Genomic DNA, 13,971 nt, shown 5'->3' on the forward strand with positions numbered 1-13,971 from the left:
TAAATTCAGTAATACCATCTTTCACATTACATCAGTAAAAAATAGAGCTTACATAGAGTTTACTCCACTACCTTTAATGGTATTGTATTCTCTTCTTGAGTTAATCATTTTATATTAATGAGAACTCTGTGGCTTGAACTTTAATTTTATGTGTATAGTCTATTTCATTACAGGTCAACTAAATGTGCCTTAAAGTGCATACAACAACAAGTGAGATGGAAATGTATCAAAAACAGAACTAACAACACTGCCAACCACCAAAAGTCCAAACAAACAATGACAAACCACATTCACATGCAGATAGCTAAAAAAAAAGATATGTGTGATACACATGGAAAGGCGATCAAGACTCCACCTCTACATCGATACTATAACATGAATCAGATATTGTAAGTTACTGAACAGAGCTTGCTGTCAACAGTCCAGGTGAGACCTCAGAGTTTTGAGTTGAGTTATCTGGCACATTAAAATTAACAATAATTAACTTAGTCTGTGTCCATGCCTTTTACCTTCTGTCACTTTATATTTCTTCCATACAGATGGCAAGGCTGTGGCATCTCATGCTCCTGAGCTGGGCATGGAGTCCTCTCTGTCTGTCAGCCAGTGTGGGCTTCATTGGTTCACCGCAAGAGTGTGAAAAGGCTCACTTTGTCCCAGGTTACAACCTGGGTGGAGAAGGCTTCGACATCGTCACAATGCAGCGGAAAGGTGCCTATGTCATCAACATGGAAACATGGAAGCTCGGCAACGACACTTGCAGGATGTTCAGCAACAACTACATGAACGGAGTTAGTCAGAAAGTCCCAGCTGCTGTGGTGGACTGGAGACCCCTCCAAAAGTGCAGTTTAAAGGTCTCCAGTATGGTCTACAATTCTGTTGAAACTCTTGTCAATGACTCCACCTCAGCTGTGTCCAACAATTGGAAAATTGGCCTCGAAATCCCTGTAGACCCGTCTGTTACTCTTGGTGTTGGCTTTGGAGGTTCCCACTCCAAAGAATCTCACTTTGCCATGCAAAAATCCAAACAAGACCGCTACACCTTCTTTCGCCATTCTGTCGACTGCAGCTTCTATCGGTGAGTATGTGGACAGATATTCGTCTTCTTGGCATTAATTCTGCTTTTATTGGGTCAGTTCACTGAGAAATACTTTGTTTCACAGTGTCCTGGATAGACAGCCATTTTGCAAACAACATTAACAGTGAGTAAAATGGGATTGTGATAGACTGTAACTGATTAATATACTTCCTGTGCTTCACAGCTACAGATTGGCAACAAATCCTCCGCTGAGTCGTGACTTTCAATCAGCCATGACCTCCCTTCCAGCCTATTCATATAAAACGTCGTCATTATATCGCAGACTGATTGACACATATGGTACACATTACATAACACAAGTGTCTCTAGGTGGGCAAATAAAAGCAATCACTTCTGTCAAGACCTGTGAGGCAACCATGAGTGGACTGTCGGCAACAGAAGTCAGTGACTGTTTGTCAGTCGAGGCTTCTGCTAGCTTTGCAAGCACTGCGAGCATTAGGGCAGAGAACCAACACTGTCAGGCAAAGAAGAAGAAGTTAGGCTCCAGCCAAAGTTTCAGCACCATGTATAATGAGCGCAGCACAGACGTCATTGGTGGAAACATTGACGGTGCTGACATCCTCTTTCAAAGCCAATCAAACCACTATGTCTATAACAACTGGCTTAACTCACTGAAGTCCACACCTGATGTGGTCGAATACAGCATAAACCCCCTGCACACCATACTGCCAAGCAGTCATCCTGCCAGAGCCGGACTGAAGCAAGAAGTGGAGAAGTACATCAGGCAAAACGCAGTGTTAAAAAAATGTTCAGAATCCTGTCAGGTTGGTCACAGATCCAGCACAAGGGATCCTTGTGCTTGTGTTTGCAACAGTAATCAGAATATCAAGTCAAACTGCTGTCCTGCTGGGAAAGGTCTTGCAACATTAAAGGTTTTCAAGCTCTATGCAGAAGGGTTGTATGGTGATAGGTGGACTAAGACAGATGGTTCAGTGGAGGTGATCTATGGATATCAGAAGAAACGCACTCTCATCATTAGTAACAATGACAATCCTAGATGGTCGGAGACTTTTGAGTTTGGACCCATCGTCATTAACATGCAAAACAAGCTTATGTTCACTGTTTATGACGAGGACACTTATTGGAATAGTGATCTGTTAGGCAAATGCTCATTTTCTCTGCGTAGGGGGACAGTAAGTAACTCTTGCATGTTCAAGCATGGCACCCTCTTCTTCTCGTACACAGTCGAGTGTGCACCAAGTCTCGGTGGTGACCAATGTCAAGAATACATACCATCCCCCATGAGTCCCTCTCTGGCCAAGGTCTTCCACACCAGAAACGGGGTCCTTCTTGGGACGGGGGAGGGGTATGCTAAACCAGTCGGACAGTCAGGTTGAGGTCAGCAGTTGACATTAAGAGTGACGAGAGTACCACTATTTGATTTTATGATGATCTTGAATATAGTTAATAGCATATTTCACTCTGTTACTCTCTTTGTTTGATTTGTGTTTACTAAACACAAAGTGTAATCCAAAAATGTCTGTGAAAAATTGTGTTTTATAATCCACCTTTTCTTCTGCTTCTTTCTTGTTAGTTACAAATTCTGCCAATAAAGCATCCGCAAAGACAACACCAGTGTCCGTCTGATTTTATGTCTTAAAAAGTATGTTGATCTTGTGGTTTACATGTAATATTGAAATGCATACTCATAAATGCAGAAGCTATAGACAGTTTAAACTTTTCAGGCCAGAGTGCTCAAGCTTATCAAATATATGAACCATTAAAGTAATTTAGTTGAATAATAGCTTTTACACCATGTACCTCCAAATGAGGGGTCTTGAGTTGGATTTTTAGATTAGATTTTTCTTCTTCAGAAACATTTCTCACTATTTACCGACTACAATTTAATCTGAGAGTCTTTCCTGTTGAAGGCTGAGAGAATGTAAAACAAATATAAGTGTAAACTGCTCACTTAAACTTTATCCATACTCACTGATAGCTGTTACTCCATCCATTTAAGGCCACTATCTTGGCAATTGTGTGGTATGAATGAAAAATGTACATGGCTCCGTTATCATCATATCACAGCTGTTTTAGTTAAATAAGGTTTAAATATGTCAAATATAATGTACATAAGGCTATATATGGGCATGCATGTATGCAACTATGCTGTAAAAATATTTCATATAGATCAATGTATGTTTTCACGTTTGTATGTGTGATATGTTCCTCATGTGTGAGTGTAATCAAGCACAAAGAGTCCTCTGATGATCCCAACCAATCACTTTGCCTCTGTGTATCGGCACACCTGCGTTCTGTGTTATAAATAGATGGAGGGTACATCAATTCCCTCGTGTCACACAGCTCAAGTTCAGAAACTTGTGTTTAGACAGAATGGAGAATAAACTCCACAAAGACAGACGATAGCTGATGAACAGTACTAACCACAGAATCCTGTGTGTATTTGTCTTCATTTGTAAACTGCTTCATAAAAGTTAAGATGTCACCTCATTAGTTAAGACTTAGTTGTGCCGTAAACGTTTTATTTATTCTTATATTGAAATATAATAATTTCACCACTAGAAAATAAGAGTGACACAAGTTAATTAGAAGTCCTTTCACATCAAAATTGTATCTGAAAATATAACCATTTAGGTTTTCTAAATCATATGTATTATGGAATAATAGAGTGCTGATCGTCCCAACAGCAGTTGTCACATTTATAGTCAAGTCTGGATGGAACTAGTGCCCCCCTGTGGTAACTATATGAAATGCAACAACTTGGAGGTCCAAGATGATCAGAGTAGTGAGGAGAGGGAGGCTGCCTGTAGTACTGGATGAGCAGCAGCAGAGGGTGAACATCTTCATGTTATGAACACAAGCAAGTGCAAAGACACCATATCTGTTTTAATTGATAGTTTATACAATTTCCCCCTCAAAATGCTTCATAATGTAAATGAATAGCACATATACAGTAGCACTTATGTGTATCATTAACTGTACTATTTTGTGTAATACTTTCTGTTTTATTGCCTTGCCTTTGCTGCGTTGTCTGTCAAAGCACTTTGTAAACTGCTTTAAAATGTGATATATAAATAAAGTTATTATTATTATTATTATTATAATACGTGCAAGAAGTATTCAGCATTACAGTGTAAACAACTAAGTATAGAAGTATCACCAGGAAAATGTACTTCCTCTTAAATAAATTAATCAATTAACGTCTAATACTTATTGCTGATTCATTAACATGTCAGCAGCAATTTAACATTATAACTTGTTGAGGTTTCGTGTATTGTTCAAACTTTATATGTAGGGTAGTTTTATCTATGAAACCCTGATCATATGTTATGTATTTAAAACCTTAATCAGCAGAGCAAGAATTTAAAAAAAAAATGTTGTGGATTAAAAAGTACAATATCTTCCTCTCATTAAAAAGTACAATATCTTCCTCTCACATGTAATTAAGTAGAAGTGGCATATTGAAATATAAAGTACATCATAATTGTACTTAAATACAGTACTTCCTCAGTATTTTCTTTTTACCATCAATGTAGTCTGTACTAATACTATGTTAGATAGAACATATCTGATATAATATATGTTACGGTTGGTTATACTAGACCCATAAGCTGACACAGAGACGGCAGAGTAGGTGAAGGAATGGGTTTTAATAGGTTACTCGTATAGCAGAGGGAGAAAGCAGGTAGGGAGGTGAGGCGGCGTGAGTGGCGGCAGATTGGCTGCGACGTAGGCACGGAGATCTTGAGACACAGGAAAAAGAGGTTAATCGTGATTTCAAAAATAGAGAGCACAAGAAAACACTCTAGTCGAGAAACAGACACAGAGCGGCCAAGGTTCTGGCTCCACTGAGCTAACGAAACAATCTGGCGATGAGAGGGAAGGAAGCCGGGGTACTTAAACTGCATGAGCTTGATGGTCTGATTGCAGGCATGTGCGGAGATGAGCCCAGGTGCCGGGTGATGGAAGCCGCGCCCATCACACACACACACACACAGACACAGAGAACAGAGGGGAGACACCAGGCAGGAGTCACAGCAGAGCCGTGACAATATATTAACAAAGCTTCGCTGTCACTAAAATATCTGCAAATCATAGTTTTGATGATTTTCAGGTTAGAGCCTCGGTATAAGAGAGAATTATGAAACCATGGGGATCAACTTAAAACTAGCTTGACTGTCAAACTAAAGACAAGGCCACACCGTTTACTTCCTGATGATTAGTTATTTTGGAAAGGACAGTGACGTTGTGATTGTGAAGGCTGTTCTAGTAGGAGAAATGAAGATTCCCTGATAGCAGTAAAGTTATTATGCTGACTATTTTAGCCAACAGCAGGCCTGTTTATGTACTTATACTGGGAGATATAAATATTGTATTTTAGACTATAAAAGCAAAGACTACTAAAGTGACAATGTAGTCAAGTCCTACAAAGAACTTAATCATATTTTATCATTATACACTGAATCCCAGTGGATGTAATTAGAGGTTTTGAATGCACAAAACGATTTAAATGAAGGCAAAAACACAACACAAAAGTCAGTCATTTATGTGACAAGTGTTCTGGAGACAGCCCTGCTGCTGGTTCATATACTTTACTAGCCTAACCTACACCACAACAGCTTATGGATACAGTTTTAATGGAATGAAGTTAGCTGTTGAAGTTCAATAGGATATAGATATAAAGACTCTGAATTTACCTCGAAGTTTACTCATGTTTCGGGCAGCAGCTCAAGTAACATAGCTGTTAACTGAAATGTAAAGAATTTTGTAAAACTGTGAATCTGTAAAGCTGTGAGTGGGACACTAAAGAGGAACACCACTAAGACCTGTGGCCAATTTGAAGAGATACTGTACTGTGCATGTTATTTGTCTGGGTACTTCATGGTACCCATGTGTACCCAATGTGCAAGAAAACGTGATAAAGTGCCATAGGTGCACTTCCAGTGGAGAAAACGCATGAGGACTGAGATCCTTTTGCTGCGAACACATTTTTGTTAATTATTAGAATTTCAATAATAATGGTTAAGTTAAAGCAAAATCAGATCCTACATTTACCAAAATGCAAAACCCAATAGTGCCCTCCAATTCATATATAATATAATAATAATGCATACAATAGATATCATCTATATGAGCATGAACAGAGAGAGACAGAGGGTCCCAGCTGCCGTGGTGGACTGGTGAACCCTCCCCAAATGCAGTTAAGGTGTCCCCAGTACTTCACTGATGATGGATGATGATTTGAACGATGCTTATCTTTATGACAGTAAAGTGGTCCCAGATTGATACTGTGATACAGTGATGCAGTTTATGCATGCAGTTTACAGTAGATAGATACTGTAAACAGATCTTCATACTACTTTAATCCACTGTGATGCATAATAACGGAAAGCAGAAGGAGCCACATCAAAGTACTGAGATTCACCCCTTTATCCTCACTTTCCTCTCACTATCAAACAATGACCCCTTTACCAGTACCCTTATTCAGTCTCACTCGCTCTTCCAAAACAGGTCATCGTAGTTCTTCAACTTGACAATCTCCTGCTGGCCTGGCTTATCCACACCCCATTCCTTTCTCCTTCCCTCGGTCCTAGAAGAAAAGAGACAGAGGCGAGGGGATTTGCCTCACGGTAGGTAGCTGGTTTATGTGAAGCATATGAGAGAAAAGAGAAGAAAGGAGAGAGGTTTTTTGGTGAGGCTTGGTAAAGAGAGCCAGGAGCCCACTTAAGGAGCAGTGGGTCTTATGGCTGGATGATTTGTTTGGAGAAGCCCTCTCCAGCCAAAAGGAGGATTAGCTGCACACAGGTTCCCATGAAACCAAGGCGAGGTGGGGAGGGTTTTTAGAGGTTACCACACCCCTGCATGACTGCACATGCATGCATGCATGTAGACACACACACATGCGCACCAACATCTAAGTATGCTCATCTGATCTACTCCACAAGTGGACCCAAGTGAGTGTTTTGTCGAATTTGGTGCAATTTGGACACGCAACGCGTTCAAAAAAATTCTGAGCTTCGCAGTCCAGCATGTCGTCTGCAGCGGGCAGATAGCAACTCGTGGACTGCACTTCATTTTGGCTGCGGGATGCTGGATATAGCCTGCTAATGCTACGTGAATGCTTGATAATGTTACAACCAAACTTTTTCTTACTTCCCTGGAGTCAACCAGTTGCAAAGGAACAGCTCCGCTCTGCCATGGCTTCCAAATTGAAGTTTTTGCCTTTCGAATAAAATCTTTTGCAAGGTATTTCGGAGACCTGTTCAGGGCATTTTTAGTTTGGGCCCCAGGCCCAGGTTGCCTACCTTGCCTACCTTGCCTGACGGTAAAGTCTGCCCCCGGTGTTTTTCTGACTGTCATTAACTGTGACTTCGGTGTGTTTTGGGGCAGATATAAAGATTTTTTTGGGGGGGCATGGAGACAAATTCAGTCTTGCTTTACTTTTCATCTTTTCTTTAACTGGGAAAGTTGGAATTGGCAGAAAAAGTACTTAAAACCTTCTACCTGAAGAAAAACGATTAACCATTAACAGTAAAACTATTAATACTGCACAGCAAAATTCTTGCATTAAAATGTTTACTTAATGTTAAGATTGAAAGAATTACCAGCACAATGTAAATTTAACATCTGTTCAAGGTTGACCTTGAATTCTAATATGACGCTGGATAAATAATAACGTATCTTAATTAAATTGTCGTATTTTGTGCGTCAAATCTGAATCTGCAACATAACGTGATTTTCTCTGTCCAGGGACCTTTGATACATGTCATACCCCTTTGTCTCTCTCTCCATGTGTCCTGTCTGAATCTCCACTGCACCTTCACTCACTTGCCGGTTTATTACGTACACCTAGCATAAACAAAATGACTGCAGTCTACTACAGCATTCCTGTAATAAATCCTCCTTTCACAATGTTCTGCTTTTAGTTCATTTTCAAGGTTCTCGGCTTCCAAATTGTATTGCATGTTGGATGTTTCTATTATTTTGTCCACCTCGTATATACAGTATCAATGAGGGCAGGCTAAATAACAGAAACAACTCTCTGTATAATGCAACAGAGTTCAAGGCATTATGGGGAATGTCACATCTACAATCTGGGCTGAATGGGCCATGCCTACAAGCATCATGAGTCTTGTCTAACATTTCACAGCTCTACGTTTTCAGAACGTGTTCACAGTGAGAGGACGAAGAAGACGCTGATGGTCCATGAAGTGTGTCTGCTGCCATCTGCTGGACCTGCCAAAGAATTACAAAACCAGCCAAGTTAGAGCAATTCACAATGAGTTCACGAAGTCTCATTAGGGAGAGTTCTTATGTTGGATCACTTAACAAATCAAAGACAACATCTTTACTGCAATGCGCAATATAAGTAAAGATTTATCAATATGTCAATACTATTTTCTTTGATCAGAAATTTTATTGATTGAACTTTAAAATGTTCCAGTTGTTGTTGATGTTTATTGGGTTTGAGGTCAGACTGTAAAGGAAATAATATAGGACGCTCTCCTTTCTTTTTCTTGAGCCTCAATCAGTGCTGCATCTTTAGTGTGACTGTCCTGCTGAAAAATGTCTTCTCTTCCACACAATTTAAGGCAAGAAGGAATGTCAAGCCTCTGCGGGACAGAGTTATGCCTCTCTTTGGTCCATGATCAAGTGCAAGTCATATTTCCCCATTCATGTTTGACTGTATATGAGTGTTTCCTTTTAGCACTGTGTGTCAGTCTCCCTGAAAAAGATCTACAAAAGTAAATAAGAAGTTCAAACTTTGATTCAAATTTTCTTCCAATCTTTCAGTTTTTGGTGTTGTTTGGTCTGAAAAAACGTCCTCTCATGTCTGTGAACAGGATATTAGATACATCAATGTTTCACTAGCCTTCCTCAAGACATAGTGGGTATCCGACAGTGTCCTATGCTGGTGGAGCCCCATCGAAACAGCTGCCATGACTACTGCCCCTCCCGCCACTGACACTCACAGTTGCTGTTGCTGTCCACGGCAACCTGGGACATCTCTGGCCCCTTTCATCTCCCAGTACCACCCCAGTGGAGGATTGAACAACTGGTAGCACTACTGTCAACACCTCCCTGTACATGCCACGGACGGCTCGGCTTAGCCTTGTGGTAAACATAGCACAGATTAGCATGCCAGCAGTTCTCTTCCCAAACATGTCTGACAGCATTAGCACATGCTAACTCAAGGGCGTACGTGAGCGCCAGCTGTCAAGTGGAGGGAATTCCTAGTGCTTCACTCAAGGTTGCTGCCACCATTCAAAGCAATGGCACTCTGTCATGGCTCCCACGCTAGGTGTTAACTCAGTATCGCTAACAGTTTAGCTTGGATGTCCTGGCATGTTTGAAAGAGGGTCTTAACTGGTGCTTTACTGTCACACAGCAGGGCCACAGTGTGTGATCGTCAGCTGCCACACAACACTGTGTGCCCTATGATGAGGGGGTCACGGGGAAGGCAGCTGAGAGAGAGAGGAATAACCAAACTATACAGCACTTATTATTTTAAACTGTTTAAAGAACACAGATGTCCTATGTTTTAAACACTACCTCATGATAGTGCTAATAACGGCAGTATAATCAGACCTGATGGGATAAACAAAAAGATAAGTTGATTTTTAAGGTCTGTATCAGGGAAATATCATCATACATGCTGATACATTAATCATAAATTCTAAGGACAACAACTGCATTTTGAAACTTTGTTTGCAGGCCTTTAAACCCTTAATGAATGAATCTGGCGATATTCTATATTGTGTAAATATTATTCAAAAAATATTTTAAAAATCCTCCAGTCACATCAACAATCCACCGAATAAAAGTCCCCAACAAATGCACAATTTACTCTTGCTTAAGAAACTCTTGAAACAAGAAGCATTGCTCAGCCGTTCCAGAAAATTACTGAGCTTTTTTTTTTTTAACTGCATTTGTATTCTGCTTTTAAAGATTAATCCCATAGGAAAAAATGTGCTTGTGGACACAGACAGGGTAGGCAAGGTGAACAGTATTGATAGATGGACTGAGACATTGTAATTCTTTGAGAATATGTTAATGAAATATGTTTTTTTATTTAATTTTCTTCTGTTCTTATGATCTATATATATGATCTATCTGTGTGTAGAGTCATGGTGTTAACTTACATGTTGTAAAATGACAAATAAATAGACAAGTAACATGTCAAAAGAAAAATATAAAATATTTCGAGCCTTGTCCTTTATATCCCACTGCCAGTGGGCCAGTCATGATTTTAAATATGTATCTATTTGCAACTTAGGTTGTGTGAGTGTTATGTACTTACAGTGCAGATGCAGTCGTATATTCATGTTTCCACATGAGAAATTAAACACAGAGTCACACATGAAGAAATACTGTCTCTTCTAACGGAGGTTCATATCTAGATTCTATCTCCTCTCTGTCTCTCTTTTTTTCTAAATCTTCATCTTTTTCCCTCCACTTCTGTATTAGCTTCCAATATGCGGATGAGCACATTCTTACAACCATAAACTAAATCATAACTGAAGATATTTAAATGGCCGGTGACATTTCTCACTCTGCATGCAAGTGGAAACATAAAGCTTGAGGAGTAAATCGGGCCTGAATAGAGTGGGTTGGCTTTAGACAAATTCAACAATTCATGTTGATTTTAATTACAGCCAACAGGGCAGTGCATGCAACATTAAAGACACAAAAGTCACAAGTCGTCCTCTCTCTATTTTCCTCCTTTGTCACTCGTTCTAGTCCTCACACCCTCGGTTGCCCCCTCCTTCACTTTAATCCAGTGGCGGAATTTCACTCGACAAGTGATCAAAGACGAGTCGCGCGATGCCAGGTGCGACTGCAGCTTCAACCGTTGACAACCACCTAGCAATTTTTCCTCCCTTCCTTTCCTCTTCTCTGGAAAAAAAGAAGAAACCTAAACAAAGCTGGGCGAACTGCTGCGTGTGTTTGAGTCTATGAAAAACAGTTTCTTTCCCCACCTCCGTTATTTTTAAAACTTTATCTTTTTTTCCCCCCAGAAGGGGAAGTAGGGATGTTCTTTCCCCCTTCTTTTTGACACTGATCTGTGTTACCTAGTCTCCCGTCCCCCTCAGCGCTCGGTGTGGTGGCCGGTTTGATGAGTTCTGTGACAGAAAATTACGACACTCTTGAGAAAGATGACCAGCAGGAGTTGTGGAACAGAGAGAGGATGCACAACAGGGATTAGGCTTTATTAAGACTCAGCCACCACAGATGGGCACAACAACACAGCGTGCGGGTGTGTGTCAGTGGATAAGTGAAGGATACAGCTCAAAGTATCTTTCTCAACCTATAGGTGGTCCCCCACTGAAGTAAGATACACATCAACTCTAATAGGTATCTTATGTCTAAAAGTGTCGCTTCACTTGTTGAGAGAACGTCACCACACTATGCTGGCGATGTGCCTACCGCAGACATGTAAGGAAGCAGGCATCAATCAGGTTGAGGTGACGGATTTGTATTATTTGTGTGTAATTTCTATACTGTTGTCTTGAAGTCGCACATAATGGTTTAAATATTTGGTAGACAATATGTCTTGTATGCTTTGGTTCTCACGAGAACAAAATAAAACTCTTCATTGTCCATGTTTCATAAAGTAGACACCTCAGTGCACATTATAACATTCCTTTTCTAAACAGGCTGACAACACAAGAAGCCGAACCAAAGACTGTATATAAGACGTAGTCACCGTAGTTTTGGTTTTGAAGCCTCCAGTGCGGCATTTTGTTCGTCGCCATCTTGTTTTTTTGGTAAGAGGGTGAGGCTAAGTACAACCAACGCTGCATGACAACTTTTTAGGCGAATGTGTGTGTGAGAATGTGTGTGAGTGAGCCAACTTTGCATATATCTAAAGTGAATTTTTAAAATGTTTTTACGTTGTTTTTAAACTCACCCCTCCTCCCCAAACCAGTGCTGTGTCTAGCTGGAACAAACACATATACGCACAAATCCCTGTGCTGGAGTGGGTTTACTGAGTACAAATAACTTCATATCGATGAGTCATAAGAGTAACTAAGAGGAAAATTATTTATTTTTTTATTAGGAATTTCACAGCCACTATTCGAACTTCACATGAACTAAGAGTGCTTAAAGTGGCTGCATTTATTCTAGCAAATGTTGAAACATAACGTCCAGAAGACAGGGAGAAGTGTTACTGTCTTTTTGTATAAAATAGGCACCGACCAGGAAGACTTTTCTGAGGTTTCACAGTGACACTTTTATGCACAGTGTCACACATCTACTGTGCAGGCAGTGAAACTAAATGCATCACTACTTTACCATTGCTGTTGTAAGGGCTGTTAACCGCATTCATTCAAGTGAGACCAGGCTGACGTAGCAAAAACAGTAAAATGAAGATTAGGGAAAGATTGTGGTCATGGTGGTGAAAACTGTGATTGAGGTATGGACAAGGCTATAGGCAACTTACAAAACTTAGTCAAGGTGAAAGATCATGGTCAGGGAGAAGAAGCAACAACAACAACAACAGGACTTACTGGACTTCATTGTCAAACATTTTCTCATTCTGGCTTTTCAAATGTGAGTCTGCGCTTTTCTAGCAAGTCGTCGTAGATGATTCACAAAACAAGTCATTTGAAGACGTCCCCTTGAGGTCTGGGATATTATGGAGTTCATTTTTCACTGTTATTTGGCATTTTATAGACTAATTGACGCATTAATCAATAATGAAACAATTAATTAGATATCCTGTCTTTTGTTGTTTCTAGAAATGTGCCTATTTCTTAACTGTCTTCTCTCTGCTGCACTGGAGGATGACTAACTGACTTAGAGAAGTCAAAAGTGTGTTTACATAGAAAACAACAGGCCTTGTGTTCTGATGCGCATCATACATCCCATAGAAAAATGTATATCTGTAAAACTAGCTCACTTTGGATACTGTAGCTCAGTTAGCAAGAACAATATTTCAAGTAATCGCAAAAACTGTTTTCTACACGAATAACACAGCTGCACTATTTTTCATAAGATTGAGAATTTTGTTAGTATCCAGACCTTTACTTTCTGCCTTGCTACATAAAAGGTCAGATCATTTTTTTCATTGGCGATGACATTGGCATCGGACATAAATCAAGAGGCGCGGCATCATCCAATATGAACCTAAGTAAGTAAATCCTACAGATACTGGGCTGATGTATGTTTACCACAATACAGACATCCTCACATTGTCCTCAACCTTGCCCGAGACTGACAATTTAATGGAGACCATCTATGCCGCCAATTGACTCAGTAAAAATACTAATCTGGAGCTGCAAGAGGGTTAAAAGAAACACCAAAAACTGTTTTCCAATGCTGAAATTCAGAGCAGTTAAAGGGGACATGTGCCACGAATAAAAGGAAAGGTTAAAACAGCCAGTTTAAAGTGAGAGCGAAGGCGATCCACAAGGACTGCAGAAGTTGTTGTACGTTTGAGATATTGCTTGTTTCCCCTCCTTTGAAGAATTGGTTATGAGAGTAAATCTGGCAGAAAATTACCTTACTAAAAGAATATAACTCCAACACGTTGAACTGAAACAGTGATGATCACATTAAAGAAAATCAAGCAAAAATATTCAGCCAGTTCCTTTCAAGCTGATATGAAAATGGATTGTTGCGAAAAAAGAGAAAAGGGGGCCAAAGAAGTCTTTTCTAGCTGTTAAATTGGATGTGCATATGACAAATTTCAAAGGCTGTCAAAATAAAAAAGGGGGAGAGAAGAAGAAAGGGTTGGAAAAAATACATTTACATCATAAATGCACAGGTACCCTTTCAATAGGCCTCTTCAAAACTCTGTCAGGCTTTTAATGGTAGGCAAGTTCAAAGTGGCACTAGACTCCCACTGCTTTCAGAGAAATAGTGTGTGTGTGTGTGTGTGTGTGTGTGTGTGTGTGTGTGTGTGTGTG

The 13,971-nt window shown here is 40.0% G+C and overlaps 1 protein-coding gene across 1 annotated transcript; it reads left to right on the plus strand.

Annotated features, from left to right (window-relative positions):
* The first annotated feature begins 348 nt into the window (after nt 1-348).
* Nucleotides 349-2,666, plus strand: LOC116376981 (perforin-1-like). Its single transcript, XM_031838497.1, has 3 exons — nt 349-426; nt 540-1,075; nt 1,260-2,666. The coding sequence occupies exons 2-3, from the start codon at nt 540-542 to the stop codon at nt 2,431-2,433; spliced, it is 1,710 nt and encodes a 569-aa protein (XP_031694357.1). The 5' UTR covers nt 349-426; the 3' UTR covers nt 2,434-2,666.
* Nucleotides 2,667-13,971: the final 11,305 nt, after the last annotated feature.

The sequence above is a fragment of the Anarrhichthys ocellatus genome, unplaced genomic scaffold (assembly GCF_004355925.1).
Source record: "Anarrhichthys ocellatus isolate YVR2014 unplaced genomic scaffold, GSC_Weel_1.0 scaffold765, whole genome shotgun sequence".
Lineage (NCBI taxonomy): Eukaryota > Metazoa > Chordata > Actinopteri > Perciformes > Anarhichadidae > Anarrhichthys > Anarrhichthys ocellatus.